We start from the raw sequence: 23676 nt of genomic DNA, 5'->3' as shown, positions 1-23676 counted from the left end.
ATAGTGGCAGCAGTGAATATAATAGCAATAATGGCAGTACGTGCAGCGAAGGTGGTGGCAATGATGGTAGAGATAGTTTTTGAGGTTGATGGTAAAAAATATAAATTATTATTTTAAAAAATATTAGAAATAAAAAATTCTATTTTCATTTTTATACAAAAAAAATTTATAAAAATAAAAAAAATAATTACACCTAATATATAGATAAATTGAACCCTATAAAACTGACAATTCTGATAAAATTATTTCGATTGAAATTTTAAATTTAAGAATTTTTATATAAATAAGTTTTGGATCAAAATTTAGATCCTTTGATTGCTTTTTCACATTAGAGCTCGTCGTGGGTCAAATTTTAGATCTAAATCATATTTATTTTTAGACAAACTTTAGACTAGATTCACCTAAAATTTTATATTTTCTGTGCCAAAACCTGGTCCATCATTTGCTTTGCTTCACTAAAGCTTAAAACTAGCATGATTAGATTGCAATCTTTTTTAAGTGATAAGGGGGGGAGACTTCGTTGCATTATAATTATCAAGTCAAGATTTTGAAAAATATGCCACAAGAACAGAATCTTTAGCCAAACAAAGGGATGTGACTACTACTGCCGTAAACCCAAATAGCCATTATAATGTCACGACTTCCGAGTTAAATTTTGTTTATAACCGTCGATCTATCATGGCCTGTCAAAACCTGCAACCTATAATTACAGCAAATCTATTAATTATAGCAATCTATTAAATAACCCTTGCCATGATCAAGGGCAGGAGGCCAAAGTCTATCAAACCAAGCATTTAAGAACTTCCCTTTTAGCAGGGCGATGCCAAAATTATACACACCCAATTCAGCGTATTTGCCAAATCCCACGGGCAAGGGGGAATAGGCCTCTGAACCAAGTTTGGAAACAACAGCCACGTCACGGCACACCGGCTGCCGGCTTGGCTGTCCCACCTTTATTACCCTTGTGCGCTCACCGCCACCGCTAGTTCGTCGCTCCTAACGCAGTTATCGAACCCGAATAATAACTGAGCGAAAAGAAGAATCCGTTTGTGTAACGGTGACCAGACCCCACCCGCGGGGTTGATTACATAACGCAAATATACGCGCATGTATACACATTTATACGTACCACCAGCACAAGTGGGGTTCACGGCTAAGGATGGTGGGGTCCATTTACCTCGATGTTCTCTTCAACCTGTCAATTCCGTTGGAAGCTACCGTGGGTTGCATGGCCGTTGTGGGTCCCACACGATATTTGAGTCGATAACCTTCATCGTCCAATGGCAAGCCTTTGCCCAAAAGTGCTGGGGTCCCCAGTACAGTTTCGGTGTGTCAAAAACATTTGGTTGTTCACATAGGCAATACAAACATTATAGTTAGTATTTGGTATGTTGTTGAGGTTGATAGCACTCTCCATGAAATTGTCTCAACTTTTACGTGAAAGTTCATGTGGCTGGAAAGGTGTTATACATGTGAGTAGGCGAACGATGCTCATGCCTACACGTGCCATCCACCTAATTTTGATGTCACTCCCTCTTATCCGGGCGTACTCTATCTCAAATCAAGTAAGGGTCTCTAAGAACTTGGATAGGTCATACAGTTCATGACCCATGGAAGAGTTCTTTGTTATTATTAAAAAAAGAAACAAAAGAAAAGAAAAGAAAAGGAGAAACAGTTCGTTGTTTAGACTAACCATTTGCAGCATTACGTATGGTCATGAAACTTACAAGGCTAAGTTGATGTTGACTAGAATTTAGACTTCGACAATCTAGAATTTAGAGGGTTTTTTTTTTTTTTGGCGTGGGTACAAACCAAGATTGTTTATTCCTAAACAAGAAAACTCGTGAAATCTTACAACAACTAACGGCAAATTGTGATCCATGTCGGGCTGGGAGCCAGTAAATGATGCGGACCTTGAACTGCTGACATTTGGTATTCCAAGATGGGCCCCGTATGTCCACTTTCCAGAAGCGTGGTCCCCGCCCGACGGTCAACAGCATCCGTATGACGTAACCCTATAAAATACACGTATGGTGTATCCTGGACGTGTTCGCAGACGTCACTACCACGCCACCCTCCACGGGAACACGAACGAACCGCAGCGCCACCCCACGCCATAACGCGTACATCCTCTCTCCACACACCTAACAATCAATTTTTAATAAATGCCACGAATCAGCGCCTTCCGATCCTCGATGAGATTCTGTAACCGTCCAGCAGTCCATTGACCATCGGGCCTGCTGATCGGACGGCCATGATTTACGGATCGTGGCTCGAGGGGCCATCGGAGGGGAAGGTCGGGACGGGGAGGGGGTTGGTTGTGTCATCGGTCATGTCTTCGGGGACGTCAGATCGAGTTCGCAACCGGACCCGCGTTCCAAAGGGCATTGCGTATATTCCCTGGGATCCCTACCATGTAATGAGATCCGCTCACCCCAGGTGAGCCCAGGATCAGGGTGACGGGATCTCACTTGGCTTTGTGGCTAGAAATGAGCTCCAACGGAACGGCGTTCTCGTCAGATCGGGGTAACTCCCCTTCGCCGGTCAAAACGCCCACCTTCCGTTCCATCTCCGTTCGGTCCCCGACTCCACGTCATCTTGCCACGACATATCTCACGTATTTATAGAGCCCCGCGTTCCATTCTTCGCCCAGTCTTCTCCATTGTTTCCCAAAGGGACTTCTCTCTCTGTCTCTTCCCTCGGTATAAGGGAGGGGGAGGGGGGAATTTTTTCCGGAAAGTAGTTAAGGTGATTTTGAGGTGGGTGGTAGGTTTCCGATGATGACGACGGCCTTGGCGGGGGCAGCGGTGGGGGCGGGGGCGGGGACGGAGGCGTTTGCTCGGGACGCGATCATTGCTTGGTTCCGGGGGGAATTCGCGGCGGCGAACGCGATCATCGACGCGCTGTGTGGGCACCTGGCGCAGATCGAAGGGGGATCGGAGTACGAGGAGGTGTTCGCTGCTATCCACCGGCGGCGGATGAACTGGATTCCCGTTCTCCACATGCAGAAGTACTTCTCCATTGCCGACGTCGTCGGCGAGCTCCGCCGAGTCGCCTCCCGCCAGCAGCTTGCTGCCGCCGCAGATGAGGAGGCGGAGATCAAGAAAGGCAAGGAGGAGGAGATGGAGGTGGCGGCGACGGAGGAGGAGAAGCTCAGCAAAGATTCTCCGAAAGAGGAGGAGGAGGCGGAGATGGAGGAAGAGAGATCAATAGATGGCGGCGGTGTCGGTGGCTCCGTGGAGGAAGTCGAGGATGGAGATTCTAACGGAGATTCCTCAGATCGGAAAGTCTCGGGAGAAGGCGACGTCGATGGAGGTGAGTAATTTTTAAATTCTAGTTTGATTTTTCCCTAAATTTTCCCGTTTAATTCAATCTGATCATTTTGTAATAATTAGAAGTTCAAAGAAAGTTTTAGATCTGGTTGCTGTTTATAGTCCGGTTGGAGAGGTTCCGGTTGGCTTGGAACAACCTTGTGCCGGCTTCCACCGAAGATGGAGTCCTGTCACCTCCCGCGTCCCTCACTCTCACCGATCTCTCCAATGCGACTACAATTTCGGTGATCGTGTGGGAGATCGGACGGCTTTTGTTGCTTCCGTGGTCTGCATGTAGTTGTTTTAGCCATCCAAGAGCCGTGAGTGAACCGTGTTCTTCAACCCGTGAACGGAGTCACGGACGGCCATCATCTGAAAGTCCTTTTTCGTGTTTCTTGATTTTTCCCCTCCGAGTCGATAAATGCACGCGGTTAATTCGCAGCTGCACGCACTTTAGTCTTTAGCTCTTTCTATAATTTCGATATATTGATGGGAATATATAAGGAGACTAATGTTTTTTTTTAATGTACAACGTGCCTGACCGACGGAAGGAGAAATGCCGATTTTAATTTTGTCGTCTCCGAGCTTCGAGGGGTTTAGATCGCCAAGTGAAGTCTGAGTTTGTTGGTTTGTCATCAGTGGCTACGTGATGCGAACCGTCGGATTGGGATCAGACGGATAGGGAAGATGAACCGAGTCTGGTGGAGAGGGGTTGGGTCGGGGCACGTGCCCAACAACTTCGGGTCCATCCGGAGGAGGCTCCCGCACCGTGATCAGTTGTTCCGCCAGGAACAGCAATCTCGCTAAAGCGGCGGGCCCGCCTTTTATTCCGCTGGGCCCACATGGGACCGGAAAGAGATGGCGGGGACTCCTTTCTCTCAAAGGCGCAATATAATAAATTGTGGCAATGCAAGGTAGTTTAGAAAAGACGGCCTCATTCTTGGGCGAGAGCATTCTCGTTGGTCCCAGATGGCGCCTTGCCACAAGTTAAAGTCAGATAAATTGGCGAAGATTTACAAAGCATTGAGCTAGGGAAGTTTTGGCCACCTCATGTGAACCAAACTGAGATCACGTTTCATTGTTGAGGAATACTTTTTGTTCATGTCATTTTGTCAACCAAATGACACCGTTCTGCTGGTATGTAACCCATAAACCTTTGTATGGGTCATCACACTTAAAGGTAGTTGACTTTCACCTCCATGTGCGTGCATATATAGCACCGGTCTTCATTAGTTGACACATTACATTACATTATATCATATTGTCTTAATATTATGACAATACTACATTGCTATTAATATTATATCATGATAATCATTATTTTAATAATATAATATCATTATATTCCTATGATATTATACTATTGTATTAGAATATTAGACTGTTTAAATAAATTATTTGTAAATTGAGAATACTTTATAATAACAGTTGTTGATAGTTCAAGGAGTTAAAAAATTGTAAGCACTGTACCCTGTCTTTTATTGTCATCTTCTTATACTAAAAGTACTTTCTCAACTAAACATATGTTAAAGTTACACAGTTGTTACTAAACATCAAACAATATTTTATTAAAAGATCTACTAGTAAAATTTTACTTCTAAAAGCTTTACTACTAACAACAATCACAATTAGCGCCTAAAACTTCTACTCTGCAATTATTATTAGCAGTCAGATCATATATGACAGGAAGGTAAATCAGCCCTTTTCCTAACAAGGTCATCATTAGCTCCCAACCTGCCTGTGGGAGGCCAATGTAGAGTAGAGTAACAGTGATTTATGCTGAAGTTTATGCATGTCAGAATATATGGGTGTTGGTCATATGATGTGATGCCCTATAGTTGAATTATTTGCAGTGAATATCTGCTAAAATTCACCATTCTTTAGGCAGTGCAGATGCAGTTGCTTGGTTGCACACTTTTTGTGGACAACTGGTATACTGCAATTTTGCAGCATTCTTATCTTTCACTTAGCTTGCGAAGAGAACAATTATCTCTACTACTTTGTTTTTAGTTGAATTGTCCATCCAAAATCGTTCTATAAAAAGAAGAAAAATTATGTAACTCCTTGGTTCAATTTTTTTAAACTTCGAATTGATTTTTTTATGTGCTTCCTGCATTGATATAAAATTGAAAGTGGTTTACTTTATTTTTCACCTGTTTGTTTCTTGAATTGGTGCATGATTCACATTTAATAAAATAATGGTAATGGATTTTCTTTGGTATCTAATATTTCTGTTTGCTCATAGGATCTCAAGGGGAGCATACTTCTGTGGAGAATGTCCAGATATGCTCTGATCATGAGAACTGTGTGGCACGCCCTGATAGGATCAAGATCTTGAAAGGTTTTGTAGCCAAGGAGGCAGTGAAAGGGCATATGGTGAGTTTCATCTTTACATCATTCAGGAAAATTTTGGTATAGACATGCAATAGAAGATGCCATAAGAATTAGTGGTTGTTTAGTTATTTGGTTTTGAGTTTCTTGTAGAATCTGACTTTACTAAGGGATTTACAATGCATGATCAGGTTAATGTTGTAAAAGGTCTGAAGCTGTATGAGGACATCTTCACAAACTCAGAGCTTCTGAAGCTTGCTGAATGTATAAATGAACTCCGTCTTGCAGGCCGAAGGGGAGACTTATCAGGTCAGCTCATCTTCTCAATTGCATTTGCTTGTCATATGTTGTTTTTAAGAATAAACTAAGAGGATCTAGTATCAAGAGTTTGTTGACAGTTATTAAAAGCATCGTGCACCACTATTTAATTAAAATGATGGTTTGGTAACATTAGGATAGGATGCTGTTTTTTCTTAACATTAGGATGCTATTTGAGGTCACTGCTAACTATTGAGGCTGCGGGAAAATATGTCAGTTTGACTCTTTGGCTTAATATTTCTACTTCTGTCATGAACGTAATTAATTATCCCAGTCCTTGCCATGTACCTTATTTATGCATGCTCTTTCTTAGTTGGTGGGAGTTTCGAAGGTTTACCTCTTGGCTTGAGCTTAATCCACAACTAGAACTCTCCAATTATAGCAATCTATTTTTCATGATAGAGACTAGTCTTGCCTAGAGTTGCCTTGTCTGGAAATTTTCATTGATGTTTAGAGCATTGAGACAAGGTTAATAGCTAGTGCAAAAATCTGCTCAACCCTTTACATGGAGCATTCTCTATGCCCTAATCCAAATTGATGGGAAATAGCTTGGATGGATATTGCCACTTTTACATACTTGGATAAGTACACATTTCTGCTTGTTATACATGTTTTTCACTTGTTGCAATATGCTGAGCCTTTTATAACACGGCGGATAAGTATCTTATTGCTGTTATTGTATGCATTTTTCACTTGTTGCATATGTTCAGCTCATGGTTTTCCCCATCGATGCATATTGCCCCATACTAAGTGTGTTGTACCTACCAAATGGAGACTCAGTATGGGGGATGTACCGAATCTTGATATGCCAAACTGACACCCATACTACATGTACTGATGCTGTACTAGTATTGTACTGATACCGGGTTTAGTACTAAGACAACAAACCTTGCTTTACCCTTTTATAACATGATGGATAAGTATCCCATTACTGCTTGTTGTATATGTTTTTTACTTGTTGCATAATGTTTGACTATATGCATGGCTGTAGTTAGGAAGCATTAGTGGGTAAATACTATTGCAAATGAATTATTCTGCATGTCATTTGATAACTTGGAGATCATTGATCCCAGAAATTTGTCCTCAACACTTTTCATTTTCACTTGGTGTGACACCGACTCAAGATAGTTATATTAGATAATTTGAATATATTATAATTTAAAATCTGAAGGCCATCTTTTTTTTCTAGTTATTGTTGTCATTTATGGTCTATCCAAGGTTCTTCGAATGGGTACTAGAGGGGGTATCGGTCGGCAACCTATTTGGCATGGTATGGATCATTACTATGCCATTCTAGGGTGTATCGACATAGAAGCCAAAGAGGGGAGAGGGGGTAGGTGGAAGGGAAGGATGGAGTGGGAGAGGGAGAGGAGGGATATGGACCCTAACCCTAATCTTTGGAGAGAGAGAGTGACTTACTGGGGTGGGGGAATGCTCTCTGCCCATCACGAGCGGCTAGGAAGGAGAGGGGTGACTACTGTTCTCAATTGGGGGGCGGTGCCTCTAGAAGACTCAAAGCATGATGGAAATGAACCAAGTGCGAGCAAAGAGGATTCAGTGTCACGCCCCAAATTTGGGACATAACACGGCAATGCTACCGAGGGATGGAGCCCACGATAACACGAAGCCACTCCATCATAATCATCTAAAATCCATCAAATAAAAAGATTCAATTCCATTATTCATCAAATAATCGAACCAATATTGGTTCAGAGCATCTAAATCCAAAAGCAAGTACCAATCCGAATATCAACATTCATAAATAACTACAAATCCGTGGTTATAAAATAAATTAAACTTTTGCTACCAAATTTTCAAGCTTGTTATGCAGATCTTCAAGCCTAGATTCCTTTTGCCGATCCTAATCTTATTCTTCTGTTCAAACAAAATGAAAACAAAAAGAATATGAGCTACACTAGTCCAGTAAGTAGAACTTGCGCTTTCTTATCGGATCAAGCATAAGTTTTTCATGATAATGCAATATTTAGAAAATAACAGGTAATACAAAATAAAACATTTCATAGAGCATATAACAAAACAAGTTATAAATTCATCATGCATGTATAAATCATGTATATTTCACAATCATGAATCGTAAATCATTTTCATCATGCATTCATGTCATGTTTCAAAATATTGCTCATAGATATTCGTACTAAGGTCACTATTATACCGGTGACAGGGCCATGTTTCTTAATCGACAGAGTTCTTAATTCATGTGCCAACTTTATACCCGCTGGCAGGGCCATGTTTCGTGTGGATGCTAGCTCCGGATGTCGACCTTTCCGAAGGGATTCATTTATAGCCATCTGAGAGCCTTTGAAATCATTATATCTTTATCTTAAAGCATACATATACATAGATGGAAAAACAATAAAATTCATACTTTATAATCATGCTATTTTCATAAGACATATTCATGAAATCAATGCTCATAATAAAACATACTTTTTCATATCACATATGCCGATCCTTATTTTATGAAAAATTATGATTTCATCAATAGCAATTCTTTGCATAAAAACATGATCATTTAAAAAAATAAATAAGGAGCATAAGATCTACTTATCTCGTTCATCTTAGATCTTCAGATTTCGTTAAAAGAATCAGCTAATCCTATTTAAAATATCAAATCATCATCAATTTTTATTTCATAAATATAATAAGATTAAATTATAAGAAAAGAGAACTGTTGTCCGGATGTGTCGGACCATCCAGATATCAGGGCAATTCAGGGTCTCTGATCTAAGGGTCAGATTTAAGTGACTTGATCAAGAAATTGTGAAGCATAGATTAGATCAAGATCAATCAATAGAGTTCATTAATAATGAATTTGAAAGATACTTGATATGATCAAATGAGGTTGACATACAGTATGGATATCAAAGCAACTTTGGATCATCTTGTTAAAGTCAATATGAATCTCTAAAAGATGAAGGCATGACTCGATACAGGATTCATAGACCTTCTTAGAGAGAGAAAGTCGGTCATGAGAGAAAAAGTAGAGAGAGAAAGTGGAGAGAGAATTTTCGTATCCTTCAAAAGTGACAATCATGATTGAGATCATTAGAGGTTATATCAGGGTGACTTAATATGGATTAACCATGATCGATGTTATCAATTTCAAATATAGATCGGATCGGGATCCAATCTACTGCATGAATTTCGGAGCAGTCTCAGGTCATCATATTTTCATCTCAAGTTTATCTTAGGATCTATAAAGCAATCAAAGAGAGAGAATGATCCTAGAGAGATAAAATCCATAAAAAGAGATAAAAAATCTAGAGAAAGAAAATAGAAAGAGAATTTAGAGAGAAAAAATGTAGAGAGAAGGTAGAGAGAGAAAGTTCAATTCTAGAGAGAGAAAGACTTAAGAGAGAGAGATGAGAGAAACTTTCTCTCACATGTATTTATTATTATTATTATTATTTTTTCTTTTCTTTTTTTTTTTTTCTTTTCTTTTTCTTTTTCTTGTTCCCGTGGCCTTCTTTGGCCGAAACAGGGGACCTAGAGGTCCCCGTGCCTTTGACCGGCCGATCACGGCCATTCCCCGTCTGACGGTGGCCGACGGCAAGGGACGACCCTCCCGTGCTCAGAGGCCGAAGCCGGCGGTGACCGTCGGTGCCGTAAAAAAATCAGGAAAAGGGAGAGAAGAACAAGGCTTTCTTCTCTGACGAAATCCGATGGCTCCTGTCGCCGACGGTCGTGTCCACAGGCATGGGAAAGAAGGGAGAGAAGAGAGGAAGAGGAGGAAGGACTTACCACGGCCTCCGATGACCCCCACCGGCGTGAAATCGTGGTGAGCACGAGTCGAGGGGCCGCAGCTTCAATCAGAAAAATCGGAGAAGAACTCTGGCGATCGTCGGTGACTATTGTGTCCTCTCTTAGAGGAGAGGAGGGGGGTTCTTATAGGGCTCGTCCTAGGATCTTTTAATGGCCCTAGGACTCCGATTCTTGATCGAAATCGGGGAAGGGGAAGACTCCGATCGGCAGTCTTCTTCTCTCTCTTTTTTTTTTTTGGGTGGGCTTTGTGGCTTTAGATCCAGTGGGCCGGGTTATCATATTCTACCCCTCTAAAAAAAATTTCGTCCTCGAAATTTAACATACCTTTATTTTCAAATAAGTGTGGATATCTCGTCTTCATATCATCTTCAAGCTCCCATGTAGCCTCTCTCTCTTCATGATTACTCCAATGAATCTTCACATATGGAATGATGCGCCGTCTTAGAACTTGCTCTTTTCGATCAATAATTCAGAGAAAAAATTTTTCATAGGTTAAGTCTTCATGAACTTGTAATGGCTCATACTTTATCATGTTATTTGGATCAGGTACAAATTTTTTTAGTAGTGAAACATGAAAGATATTGTGCACTTAGAATAAATCTGATGATAAAGCTAGTTCGTAAGCAACATCTCCTACTCGGCTCAAAATTTCAAAAGGTCTAATATATCGCGGACTTAGCTTGCCATGTCACCCAAACCTCATGACACTTTTTGTAGGTGATACTTTTAGAAAAATATGATCATCGAAGTGAAATTTTAATTCTCTTCTTTTTCTATCTGCCTAACTCTTCTGTCTATTCTGTGCTGCTTTGAGTCTTTCCTTGATCAGATAGATTTTCTCTCTAGCATCCATTTATTATCAGTAAAATCCTTCCTTATTTACAACTAACGTATTTCATAATATTTTTTGATTTAAAAGATTAATATTTCTAATTAATTCAGACCATCACACTTTTGCTGCGCACTCTGATCTCAACTTATCAAATTATCTAAATCTATCAAAAATAAAAATATCTTTGTATATTAAATCAATCAAAGATAGATCTAACTTTCAGATTTCATATATAATTTAGGGTAAAATTTAAGATTTCCTTGTCATTACTATCTCTTAGGCATAGCACATCAAAATTAAATCTTCATCCACCTTCTATGTTTGAACTTATTACATAAGCTTCACCACTCCTCAAGAATCCAATATGTCTAAAATTAATTTGTGTTAATCTTCAATTTATCTTACAATCATTTAGATAACTTCCAAATCAACTTTTCTTTGCAAAAAAATTAACATCAAAATCAGCAAAGTTATCATGTCCTTTATCCGTATAGGTTTAGCATTTCAATGTCATCAAATATACCTAACATAATATATCAATACCTCCCACTTCATTCTAGGGTCAACACTTCTCATACTCAGATCAACCTTGCTAATTGAAATCTAAGATATAACTCGTCAATTCTATTATAGACATCATATGCCACTTATGCATAATTTTATCATAATATCTATTGATTCGAAATCAAATTATTGAATCTTTTTTTTATATCTATCATATTCCTTATGATCTTAGCCTCAAGTTCAAATATCACTAAAGTCACAATCCTGAATAATGATAACCTTAAGCTCAAATACCACTTAAGTCATATTCTCTAGTGATCATAACCTAAACTTTATATCATTCTATCACGTCCTTAATGATCATAATCTTAAGCTCTGATATTATCCATTATACTCCACTCGATCACATCCTATTGATCATACATAAAGTTTTGATATCACTTTATAATCTCAATGATCTTAAACCTAAGCTCTGATATTATTCTATCATATCCTAATCATTTATATCATTTATATCATAATCCCCAATGATTATAACCTAAGCTCTGATACCATAAAATGTCATGCCCCAAATTTGGGACATAACACGGCCATGCTACCGAGGGATGGAGCCCACGATAACACGAAGCCAATCCATCATAATCATCTAAAATCCATCAAATAAAAAGATTCAATTCCATTATTCATCAAATAATCGAACCAATATTGGTTCAGAGCATCTAAATCCAAAAGCAAGTACCAATCCGAATCTCAACATTCATAAATAACTACAAATTCGTGGTTATAAAATAAACTAAACTTCTGCTACCAAATTTTCAAGCTTGCTATGCAGATCTTCAAGCCTGGATTTCTTTTGCCGATCCTAACCTTATTCCTCTGTTCAAACAAAAAGAAAACAAAAAGAATATGAGCTACACTAGCCCCGTAAGTAGAACTTGCACTTCCTTATCGGATCAAGCATAAGTTTTTCATGATAATGCAATATTTAGAAAATAACAGGTAATACAAAATAAAATATTTTATAGAGCATACAACAAAACAAGTTATAAATTCATCATGCATGTATAAATCATGTATATTTCACAATCATGAATCGTAAATCATTTTCATCATGCATTCATGTCATGTTTCAAAACATTGCTCACAGATATTCATGCTAAGATCACTATCATACCCGTGACAGGGCTATGTTTCTTAATCGACAGAGTTCTTAATTCATGTGCCAACTTTATACCCGCTGGCAGGATCATGTTTCGTGTGGATGCTAGCTCTGGATGTCGACCTTCTCGAAGGGATTCATTCATAGCCATCTGAGAGTCTTTGAAATCATTATATCTTTTTCTTTAAGTATACATATACATAGATGAAAAAATAATAAAATTCATGCTTCATAATCATGCTATTTTCATAAGACATATTCATGAAATCAATGCTCATAATAAAACATGCTTTTTCATATCACATATGCTGATCCTTATTTTATGAAAAATTATGATTTCATCAATAGCAATTCTTTGCATAAAAATATTATCATTTAAAAAATAAATAAGGAGCATAAGATCTACTTACTTCGTTCATCTTAGATCTTTAGATTTCGTTAAAAGAATCAGCTAATCCTATTTAAAATATCAAATCATCATCAATTTCTATTCCATAAATATAATAAGATTAAATCATAAAGAAAGAGGACTGTTGTCTGGATGTATCGGACCATCCAGATACCAGGGCAATTCAGGGTCTCTGATCTGAGGGTCAGATTCAAGTGACTTGATCAAGAAATTGTGAAGCACAGATTAGATCAAGATCAATCAATAGAGTTCATTAATAATGAATTTGAAAGATACTTGATATGATCAAATGAAGTTGACATACAACACGGATATCAAAATAATTTTGGATCATCTTGTTAGAGTCAATATGAACCTCTAAAAGATGAAGGCATGACTCGATACAGGATTCATAGACCTTCTTAGAGAGAGAAAGTCGGTCATGAGAGAGAAAATAGAGAGAGAAAGTGGAGAGAGAATCTTCGTATCCTTCAAGTGACAATCATGATTGAGATCATTAGAGGTTATATCAGGGTGACTTAATATGGATTAACCATGATCGATGTTATCAATTTCGAATATGGATCGGATCGGGATCCAATCTACTGCATGAATTTCGGAGCAGTCTCAGGTTATCATATTTTCATCTCAAGTTTATCCTAGGATCTATAAAGCAATCAGAGAGAGAGAATGACCCTAAAGAGATAAAATCCATAAAAAGAGATAAAAAATTTAGAGAGAGAAAATAGAGAGAGAATTTAGAGAAAAAAATGTAGAGAGAAGGTAGAGAGAGAAAGTTCAATTCTAGAGAGAGAAAGATTTAAGAGAGAGAGATGAGAGAAGCTTTCTCTCACATGTATTTATTATTATTATTATTATTATTATTTTCTTTTTCTTTTTCTTTTCTTTTTCTTTTTCTTTTTTTTTTTTTTCTTTTTCTTGTTCCCGTGGCCTTCTTTGGCCGAAACAAGGGACCTAGAGGTCCCCATGCCTTTGACCGACCGATCACGGCCATTCCCCACTCGGCGGTGGCCGGCGGCAAGGGGCGACCCTCCCGTGCTTGGAGGCCGAAGCCGGTGGTTGGCGGTGACCGTCGATGCCATAAAAAAATCAGGAAATAGGAGAGAAGAATAGGGCTTTCTTCTCCGACGAAATCTGACGGCTCCTGTCGCCGGTGGTCATGTCCACAGGCATGGGAAAGAAGGGAGAGAAGAGAGGAAGAGGAGGAAGGACTTACCATGGCCTCTGATGACCCCCACCCGCGTGAAATCGCGGCGAGCACGAGTCGAGGGGCCGCGGCTTCAATTGGAAAAATCGGAGAAGAACTCCGGCGATCGTCGGTGGCCATTGTGTCCTCTCTTAAAAGAGAGGAGGGGGGTTCTTATAGGGCTCGTCCTAGGGTCTTTTAATGGCCCTAGGACTCCGATTCCTGATCGGAACCGGGGAAGGGGAAGACTCCGATCGGGAGTCTTCTTCCCTTTTTTTTTTCTTTTTTTCTTTTTTTTTTTCTGGGTGGGCTTTGTGGCTTTAGGCCCAGTGGGCCGGGTTATCACATTCAGTGTGATTGAACTAGGTCTCAATGAATTGAGATAGATTTAAACAAACCAATGCAGCAAAGGGAGATTTAGATGAACAATGGCCCTGTCTAGTTTTAAAAGCTAGAATCATGTTGTTCCTTGGCTGGTCCGGTTCAGTATGCCCCGAACCAGCTAGTTTGGTATGATTCAACATTCTATGGTCTATTCCACATAGATAATGATGTATTGTTTGAAATCTCAACACTATGCTCTTATAAGGTGAATGAAAATGCAATATAATATATTCAAATATAAAATGCAGTACTTTTTGTTAATTCAAAACTAAAGCGGTGCTCTGATAGGATACCTTAGGGTGCAGGAATGGCTTACTTGCCATAAATGCTCAAGGAACATCATTGAGTTGAGAACTTACTCTTAAGTTTACTCCATGCCAAGCCAATACTAGCACCAAAACAAAATTAGCATGGGATGTATTAAATCTTTGCTTAGTATAACCATAAACGTTTCTTTTTTTAATTTCTTTGTTGCTACATGGTTTGCAAATACATCAGCATGACACATGCTGGTTGGTGATTAACACCCACCAACATTGATACTCGAAACCTGGTGAGGTGTATGTGTAGCATATCATCATGCAAAGTTCTCAATCTTGGTATCAAGAACCGTACTATCATAGGAAATTACATGATCAACGAAAAATCATGATTTTTTTCAATTCACGGATCATCCTTAGATTTATAGTATATCATGAAATCATGCTAAAGTATCAAATTTTGGGATGCTTTCCCCTAACTTTACTAGTTTTCTCCCTATTCTGGACATAAAAATGAAGGAAAAAAGGAAGAATGAAGAGGAGGGATGGGATTATACTTCATTTGGTTTGGATTTGGGCTCAAAATTGATAAATCATCCCCCATCCCTAATTTGTCCCCACAAAGTCCACTGACAGAAGCTGAATTTTTAAAGAGAAGAAAGCTCCTATCTTACTGGTCATGGGGTTGCATGAATTACTTGAAACTAAGCAGAGTTGGGTAGTTCCACTCAGTTCAGACTCAGTTCCACACTGTTTGAAGTGGTTCGGGGAGGTTTGGGCCACTTATCGACTTGATAGGCCTTACCAACCAAGTTCCACATTAGTTTTGGTCGGTATCTCCAAACCAGACCATTTAAGTCCATTTGGCAGCCCCTGTCATCATGAATTGATATATAATGTTTCTATAGTGTTATAGTTAATCTTGACAATTTTGTACTTTCTAAGTGTGATTAGCAAGATATCTTGGAATTTTTGTTGTTCAATGTTGTAAGGAATTTCTTACCTAGGCAAGCATTTAGTTTCATGCCAACGAATCCGTCTTAGTTGATTTATTTAAGTGTAATCATGGTTTTATTGATTTGGTGAAAATATTTAATAGAGCATTAAAGGCCATATTTTTGGCGGTGAACAAGAGAGGCATATAACAAGTATATCAAGAATGCTAAATGCACATAAATGGGAGAATAATAACTGCAATAACTATTCACGCATAATTAGGAAAATACTATTGGCTATAGGCCTTCACCATTAGTTATGTCTAAGTTTGTATTAGTTTACCCCTTTTTAAAGTTCTTTTTTATTTCTTATAACTAAGCCGGATATATTATACAATCTTCGTATTGATACGTCTATGGGAATTAGAGTACAGTAAATCCAAGAGCTAGGTAGGAGCAATGGAAACGAAATCCCACAATGTAGTCCTAGTGTGGTTGGCGGCATAAGCCGCCACCTAATCAGCAGCATTGGTTTCCTCATAAACATGTGCTACTTCAAAGGCGTGGAAGGCATCCATCATCCCTTAGCAATCCTATCTCAGGGGATGGAAACTAGCCTCCCTGGATGTCGACATTGATAGTCACTTAAAGATAGTCAAGGAGCTCCACTTGAGAAAGATGTGGGAAGTCCTCAAGGTTTTCGTAGCACATGGCAATCCTTCCCATGCAGGTCGCAATTCCGTCATTGAAACCATGCTATCAAAGACTTTGATTCCACCTGCAGTGATAAAAGAACTATCATGACTCCTAATAATAAAGCTTGCTCTACTATAAGTATCTCTATTTTATATACTACCATTGAAGTTGATCTTGTGAAAGCAAGAAATGGTGGCTCCCAGGAGAAAAAAGTCATCTGTAGAAATGCAAAGCCTGCAAAAGAGAAGCCATAGGTTTCTTATGTCAGAGATCCCTCTGGGACTGTCGCTTGGATAAACTCCTAATCTTGGATGGTGGCTTTCATTAGGATCATTCTGGAACTCCGAACCATGCTGTGGAAAATGCGCTTAATCCTGGCCCTCCAAATATGATAAGAAATTTAGCATATCAAGAAACCCTTGGTCTTCTGGTCACTGCTAAGAGAACTCTCCTTAATAGCATAGAGGAAGGCATCAAGGGAAAGTATTGAGATGGTGGATGAGTTAGGAAAAGGGGCCTGCCTCCATACCTGAGTCGCCAAGCTACACTCCAGAATAACATGAGGGTAGATTTCATAGAATCAATGCAAAGATTACAATGGTTTGGAATGTGAAGACCAGCTAGTGCAAAATGCCATGATGTGGGAGCTGGTCCCATGCAACCTTCCACATGAACAGAGTGATCCTCGGATAAGCACTAAACCTCCATACCAAGTCAAGGCCAGATGTTAGTGATTCTGCAAATGCTGTTGTGTTCCTTCTTTGATGAAATCAGCGGAGGGAGAACTTTATAAATGGGAGGAAGGGTGCAATTTAATGATTTGAAATATTTGTAAATGCATGTAATGATTTACTTGTGCAGTAATGCTGCATGTAATGATTTACTTGTGCAGTAATGCTGCATGTAAAATCAAGAGAAGATCATCCTAAAAGAAGGAGAGAGCATGGTATGCTATAAATCGGTTGCGAAGCATGAAAGAAGTGGACTAGAACTTATGCCATAAGGAGATCTTCTCACTAATGATTAGATCTGTTTTTGTATAGCATAAAATATATCTAGCATTAAAGGTTCTTGATGAGAATGATTGTGACGAAGTTGAGTATCTTGGCATGTATGTGCAGCAAACTTGGAAAGATGGATTTATATATGTCAATACGTTTAGGATAGAAGGCAACGTGAGGAAATTTGTCAGTTTGTGCATGTGAATATAGGGCAAGAAAGGCTCTTATGGGGGATTGTCTCAGATTAGATGAAGAATCAGAAAAGATAGGAGGGAGACAAACAAAAACTTTGTCGATGCAGTAAATAGGGATTTATTCCAGGTGAACATAGTGTTAAAGCACTAGTTTATGAAGAATGTCAAGCAATAGGTCATCTCCAAGCTTTGGCTGTAAAAAAATATGGTTTTCTTCTATTCTATATTCACCTTTTGACAAAACATATAAATGCTTATTTGTGACTTAATTTTTTATGCATATTTGTGACTTCTACAATGCACTGACCTTTTGGTGAAAAGCATGAATAGTCAGCAGGATAAATATCCCATACTGATGCAAGCAAAATTTGTGGGCTACACGTATCATTTCATATTTGCAATTTGTGCATTTATTTTATTATGAATTTAGAGTTCTAGATGAATTAATACTTGACAAATTTTGGTGTTATGGTCATTATGTCCAACGTGAGGCATATATAGAAATTATTGGAAAAGTAGGAATCCTGATGCCAACAAATAGATCAATTAATTTTATGTTTTCTTGTTGAGGAAACTTGAGGGTCTGCATTTTTCTGTTACATTCACATTCATATGAATAATTTGAAATGTGACATGACAAAATTAAGAGCTCGGTGCATATGGATTTTAACCATTTCAACTGAGGAATTTGAGGGAACCTACTTTTATTAATCTTTGTGGGAGAATCATTGACCTTTATTCAGATTTTACCTGATTAAGAAAAGATGATGTGTGGCTTGTAATTGTAACGTAATAGAGCAACATCTGACTGTACAAGTTCTTATATCAAAGGCAATTGCTGGGATGACAATAAACTATACTTCCAATTCAAGAAAGGAGTCATATGAAATGATACTTGTAGGAAGGTATACGAAAACATACTTTTAGGAGGGTAAGAAAAATCATCAAAAAAAAAAAAAAAAACCACCAAAGCACCACCTTATAAAACTATGTATTGTAACACAGTTCATGAACCTAAATGCCATGACTTCAACCAAGAAATGATTTGCTACATGGTTGGGGGACTGATAGGAAACTAAAATTGCAGTCCAAAAAAAAAAGTTTCAGAAAAGTGAAACTGGTAGGGAGGTAAGAAAAATTGTGAAAACACCATGCTCTAAGATAGACTGTGTATGGTAATACAGTTCATGAACCTAAAATAAGGAGCACCATGACTTCAACCATGGCGTGATTTGCTACATGGTGGGGAGTTACTAACATTAGAGTTGCCTTTGGCACATAGTTTGGATTTTGGATAGGAAAATCCGGTAATAATTTAACATGTTTTATTTAATGATATAATGAGAAGTTTCTTCTAGATACTGCATTGATATGCATGTTCTGATGATTCTGGAAAGTTCTAAAAGTTGTTGAGTTCAACAAAAATGGAACCTTTTTCTCAATATGCAACTTAGTCTTGTTTATCTTGTGATAAAAGCATCAAAGTCATGAATATATAGGAGTTAACAATTTGTATGAGGTTGTTTTTATATAGCACATATATGAAGTAAAAAAAAAAAAAATAGACATGCATTGTGGATGCCACTTATATTGCTTTTGTATTCTACACAGGTGAAACATTCATTTTCTTCAACAAACAGATAAAAGGGAATAAGAGAGAGATTCTTCAGCTTGGTGTTCCATTGTTTCAACCAACCAATGAGGAGGCATCAAGTACATTCTAAATTTATGAGCTTGATCAGTATCTTCCTACTTTTATCATGCTTCTTGCAAGATTGAATTCATCTTAACTATGCACCTAGCTTTTTTACATCAACACTTCAATTCCTTGCTAAATGGGACACATGTTTTATTTTTTTTGGTTTTGACAAAAGTGCATTTTGACTGCAATTATTTTTTTTTTCTCATAGAATTTATGTTACACATCTCAGTCATTGCAAGTCATCACATGATATAACCACTTAAACAATTTTCCACACCATCCAATAGTATTCTTAAAATGATCCATCTTGTCTGCAGATGATCTTGCATATTCTAATTCAACATTATGCTGGAATGCATGCATGTGTTTTAGGCACCACTCTTACTTTTGTTTTTCTAATATGCTCTATAAGTTTAGTTAATTATTTTAAGAAATAGGTTCGACTTCAGTCTAAATGAAGAATTTCTCGATATCTTCACAACCATGTATCTAGTGAACAATTTGGGTGTTGGGAAAATAATGAAGTATGTTTTAGATATTGTCAGAGAATTATAAATGAAATATGGCAGACTTGCTTACCTTATGTTGATACTCTCAACAGAGAGCTTCAAGTAACCATGCTATCTTTGTTCTGTAGGTAATATAGAACCGATTCCCCCGGTATTGCAGACTGTCATTGATCACCTAGTTCAATGGCATTTAATACCAGAGAGCAAAAAACCAAACAGTTGCATTATCAACTTCTTTGATGAGGTATCTCTCTGTCTGAAACTTGTCTGGCATTGAAAAAGCATCCTTTGTTTACCTTTTGAATCATCAATCCCCAAAACTGAGTTTCTTGTGGACCTCTACAACTCATTCTGCAGGATGAATACTCACAGCCATATTTCAAACCTCCACACTTGGACAATCCAGTCTCCACACTTTTCCTTTCTGAGACAACAATGGCTTTTGGACGGGTGCTTGTCAGTGATAACAATGGAAACTATAAGGGCTCCCTCACACTTCCACTGAAGGAAGGGTATGTGTTTGATTAAGTCTCCAAGCGATATCATTTACTTGTATTTCTTACTCTGCTTTATGTTGCTATTTTATAACATCTAAAATGATATAGGCATATATGTATTTCTTTTAATATCAGGCTACGAGAGTTCATTGAGTTACTATTTGAATCTGAGATTATCTAATGGTGGCTTATCCCTACTTAAGTTATCAATTTACAATTTCTGCTATCTAATAGACTAACATAACTAGCTAACTTGCAGGTCACTACTAGTCATGCGTGGGAACAGCGCTGACATGGCAAGGCATGTCATTTGTCAATCCCCAAACAGAAGGGTGAGCATCACTTTTGTGAAGGTTCGACCTGCCAACAACCAAACTGATTCTTCCACCATGTCTCCGCTGACTACAGCTATGACCCTCTGGCAACCTGGAAGCCCTCCACCACAACAAGTGCAAGGTAGTGGAGTCATTGCCTATGGGCCTCATGGTGTGATCCCAGGCACATGGGGGGTGACTGTTCCTGCTCCGGTCGTCATGCTGCCATCATATCGTCCCATGGTCATGACTCCTGGTAGAAGAATGTCACGCAATGGCACTGGTGTATTCCTACCTTGGGCAGTGGGCCCCAAGAAATACACCAAGCATCTCCCACCGCGTATTCAGAAGAGAAGGTTCCTCTCACTGCCCTCCCTACTGGAGGCACAAGTATAGGTGAGGTCACTAGCTTCTGATGTTAAAGTGTTACTAGCTGCCAAAGGATCCTTTATAGTTATGAAACAAGTTCTTGATTTCAGTTATCTTGAAACAAGAGTGACTTAGGTCTAGTCCCCATTCCAGAAGTGTAGTGGAGTTTAGGACATTACATCAACCGAAAAAAAAAAAAAATAGAGATCAACATTTTCTAGAGTGTCTTCACAGGAGCTTCTGGGTCATGTACTGTATGGGATGCATGTAGTGAATGCAGATTTTCAGTGTACCTGGTTTCTTTTAGATGGAAGGATGATTGCCATGGTGCGTAGCTCTTGTGGGACTTGAAATCCCTCGAGTGAAGGACAAAATTTTGTAATATTTCCATGAGTTTTATTCAGCATAGATGAAATTTTTTATATTGATGAAAGAGCTTTTAATGCCAACTGCATTGTGGTGGTGATTTAGTTTAAATTGAGATTTTAGGAGGAAGGAGCTATTTTTGGCTTTCGTGAGTTGGACATGGAATCAGTGTGGTGGTGGTGTTGTTGCAAACTAGTTTCGTGCAGGATCGAATGAAGATTTCTGCCACAGATCAGATTTTCTACAGGACCAGATCATGCATTCAGAACCTACTCGAAAGATAGCGCAAGTGGCTGTAACTTCTTTGTCATGGGTTTATGCTCCTAATATAAATTCAATTTTGCTGGTATAATAACCTCCCTTTATATCTGTACCAGACTATTGTCTAGGCCTTTGTTGTAGCAGTAAACAAAAGAATTTTTTTTTCACAATTTCAGCTACATCTTATGAATTGTTGTCAATCATGCAATGCAATTCACCACCTTTAGCATCTTGGGTTATGAGCACTTAGTGGTTGACAGAAATGTATTTGTAATACAAACCCAAATAGTTGCAAGGCTTGATTGTGCCTTTGGAAAAGCAGAAAAAGCAGAAAAGAAAAAGAATGTAAGGGGGTAGTAGTTTGCCTGTTTTCCTTATCATAAAGAGGTAGACACTAATGGCTTTCTTGGCCTAAAAAAGAATTTGTTCTATTTTACACTCCTAGGCAAACTACGTTAAAAGAAAGCTAGCATAGAACATTATTTATTTGTAGGATTTTTCTCATGCCCCCACAGCTCACCATTGCCTCCTCAATACTTCAACTAGGCATCAGCCTCATTCCTGAGGGGGTGTTTTCCATACCTCCAGCCCTAGCATACCACACACCAGGGCCAAACCTTCTGAGTCCTTTCAATGGACATAATATAAACACGTAGTAGGACGATGAAGGTTAGAACTCGAGTTGTAAATTAGAAAACCTATCTGTAGACAAATGTTGGCTTGCCATGAAAAATTATCATCACTAGAGCTGAAATAATTATTATGTTTAGTACTAAGCATTTCAATAAAAAATGTCATCTAAATATTTGCTTCTCATTTGACCCTATGTAATTGTGTGAGCTTTCTGTACAGAGCAAACTGATCATGTCATACATAAGCTATTCTGACCAAAACAAAACTCTGGGTTTTTCTAATCATGGTTTAGACAAATATCCCTTTTTGTAATGGAATAAATAATATTCACTTACAACCACATAATTCTACTAGAATCAATATAGACTTATAGTAGCTCTACAATATTATTAGGTGATATGATTAAAAATATGAATTCAGGGACTTTGATCTAAGCTATTGGAAATGATCTCTCTCTCTCTCTCTCTCTCTCTCTCTCTATATATATATATATAGGGATAGATTTAGGTAAGGTCGATCGGATTTGGATTTAGATCCGATTAAATCAAAATTGGATAATGAGAATTCTACCTTGATGATTCAAGTCATTGGATGTGATCTACTATATCAAAATTGCTTGCATACAAAAAATTATATGATTTGAAGACCCCTATCTCATACATGTAATTAGAAAATATATTTAATTCAATTTTATTTAGTCTATTCAATTTTTGACTACTTGATGCTTATGTTAGGGATTTCCAAAACATATAATTTTTGTGCATAAGTAGTTTTGAAGAAGTAGATTATATTCAATATTTTGGATCATTGATGTAGAATTTCTACTATAGATTTTTGACTTAATCGGATCTGAGTCCAAATCTGACCAATATGATTCTAATTTAGCTATATATATATATATATATATATATATATATATATATATATATATATATATATATATATATATAATATTGAAAATCACAACATATGTTGATTAATTACAACATAGATCACAGCATATGTTGATTAATTACAACATGTTTAATTTAGTGTTTGGAATCATTTCTGCGTGCACCAAAATACAACCCAATGACTGGTAGCATCATTGCCATTTATAGAGGCAGGGCACTATCAATAATGCAACGCAAGAGAGTGCCATGAAAAATTATCATCACTAGAGCTGAAATAATTATTATGTTTAGTACTAAGCATTTCAATAAAAAATGTCATCTAAATATTTGCTTCTCATTTGACCCTATGTAATTGTGTGAGCTTTCTGTACAGAGCAAACTGATCATGTCATACATAAGCTATTTTGACCAAAACAAAACTCTGGGTTTTTCTAATCATGGTTTAGACAAATATCCTTTTTTGTTATGGAATAAATAATATTTACTTACAACTACACAATTCTACTAGAATCAATATAGACTTATAGTAGCTCTACAATATTATTAGGTGATATGATTAAAAATATGAATTCGGGGACTTTGATCTAAGCTATTGGAAATGATCTCTCTCTCTCTCTCTCTCTCTCTCTCTCTCTCTCTATATATATATATATATATATATAGAGACAGATTTAGGTAAGATCGATCGGATTTGGATTTAGATCCGATTAAATCAAAATTGGATAATGAAAATTCTACCTTGATGATTCAAGTCATTAGATATGATTTACTATCTCAAAATTACTTGCATACCAAAAATTATATGATTTGAAGATCCCTAGCTCATACA

General features: G+C 37.8%; 1 protein-coding gene across 2 annotated transcripts; it reads left to right on the top strand.

Annotated features, from left to right (window-relative positions):
* The first annotated feature begins 2648 nt into the window (after window positions 1-2648).
* LOC105057798 (RNA demethylase ALKBH10B) lies at window positions 2649-21316 on the top strand. 2 transcript variants are annotated; one of them, XM_073248731.1, is made up of 8 exons: window positions 2649-3315; window positions 5557-5687; window positions 5834-5951; window positions 18915-19016; window positions 19643-19758; window positions 19872-20026; window positions 20271-20721; window positions 21184-21316. In XM_073248731.1, exons 1-7 carry the CDS (start codon window positions 2778-2780, stop codon window positions 20719-20721), a joined length of 1611 nt encoding a protein of 536 aa, XP_073104832.1. In that variant the 5' UTR covers window positions 2649-2777; the 3' UTR covers window positions 21184-21316. The 2 variants fall into 2 exon arrangements, with proteins under 2 accessions (XP_073104832.1, XP_010938799.1); XM_010940497.4 differs by lacking the exon at window positions 21184-21316 and having other exon boundaries at window positions 20271-20875.
* The last annotated feature ends 2360 nt before the right edge of the window (window positions 21317-23676 follow it).

This window comes from Elaeis guineensis, chromosome 14 (genome assembly GCF_000442705.2).
Source record: "Elaeis guineensis isolate ETL-2024a chromosome 14, EG11, whole genome shotgun sequence".
In the NCBI taxonomy this organism is placed as follows: domain Eukaryota; kingdom Viridiplantae; phylum Streptophyta; class Magnoliopsida; order Arecales; family Arecaceae; genus Elaeis; species Elaeis guineensis.
This window is presented reverse-complemented; position numbering and strand designations above follow the sequence as displayed.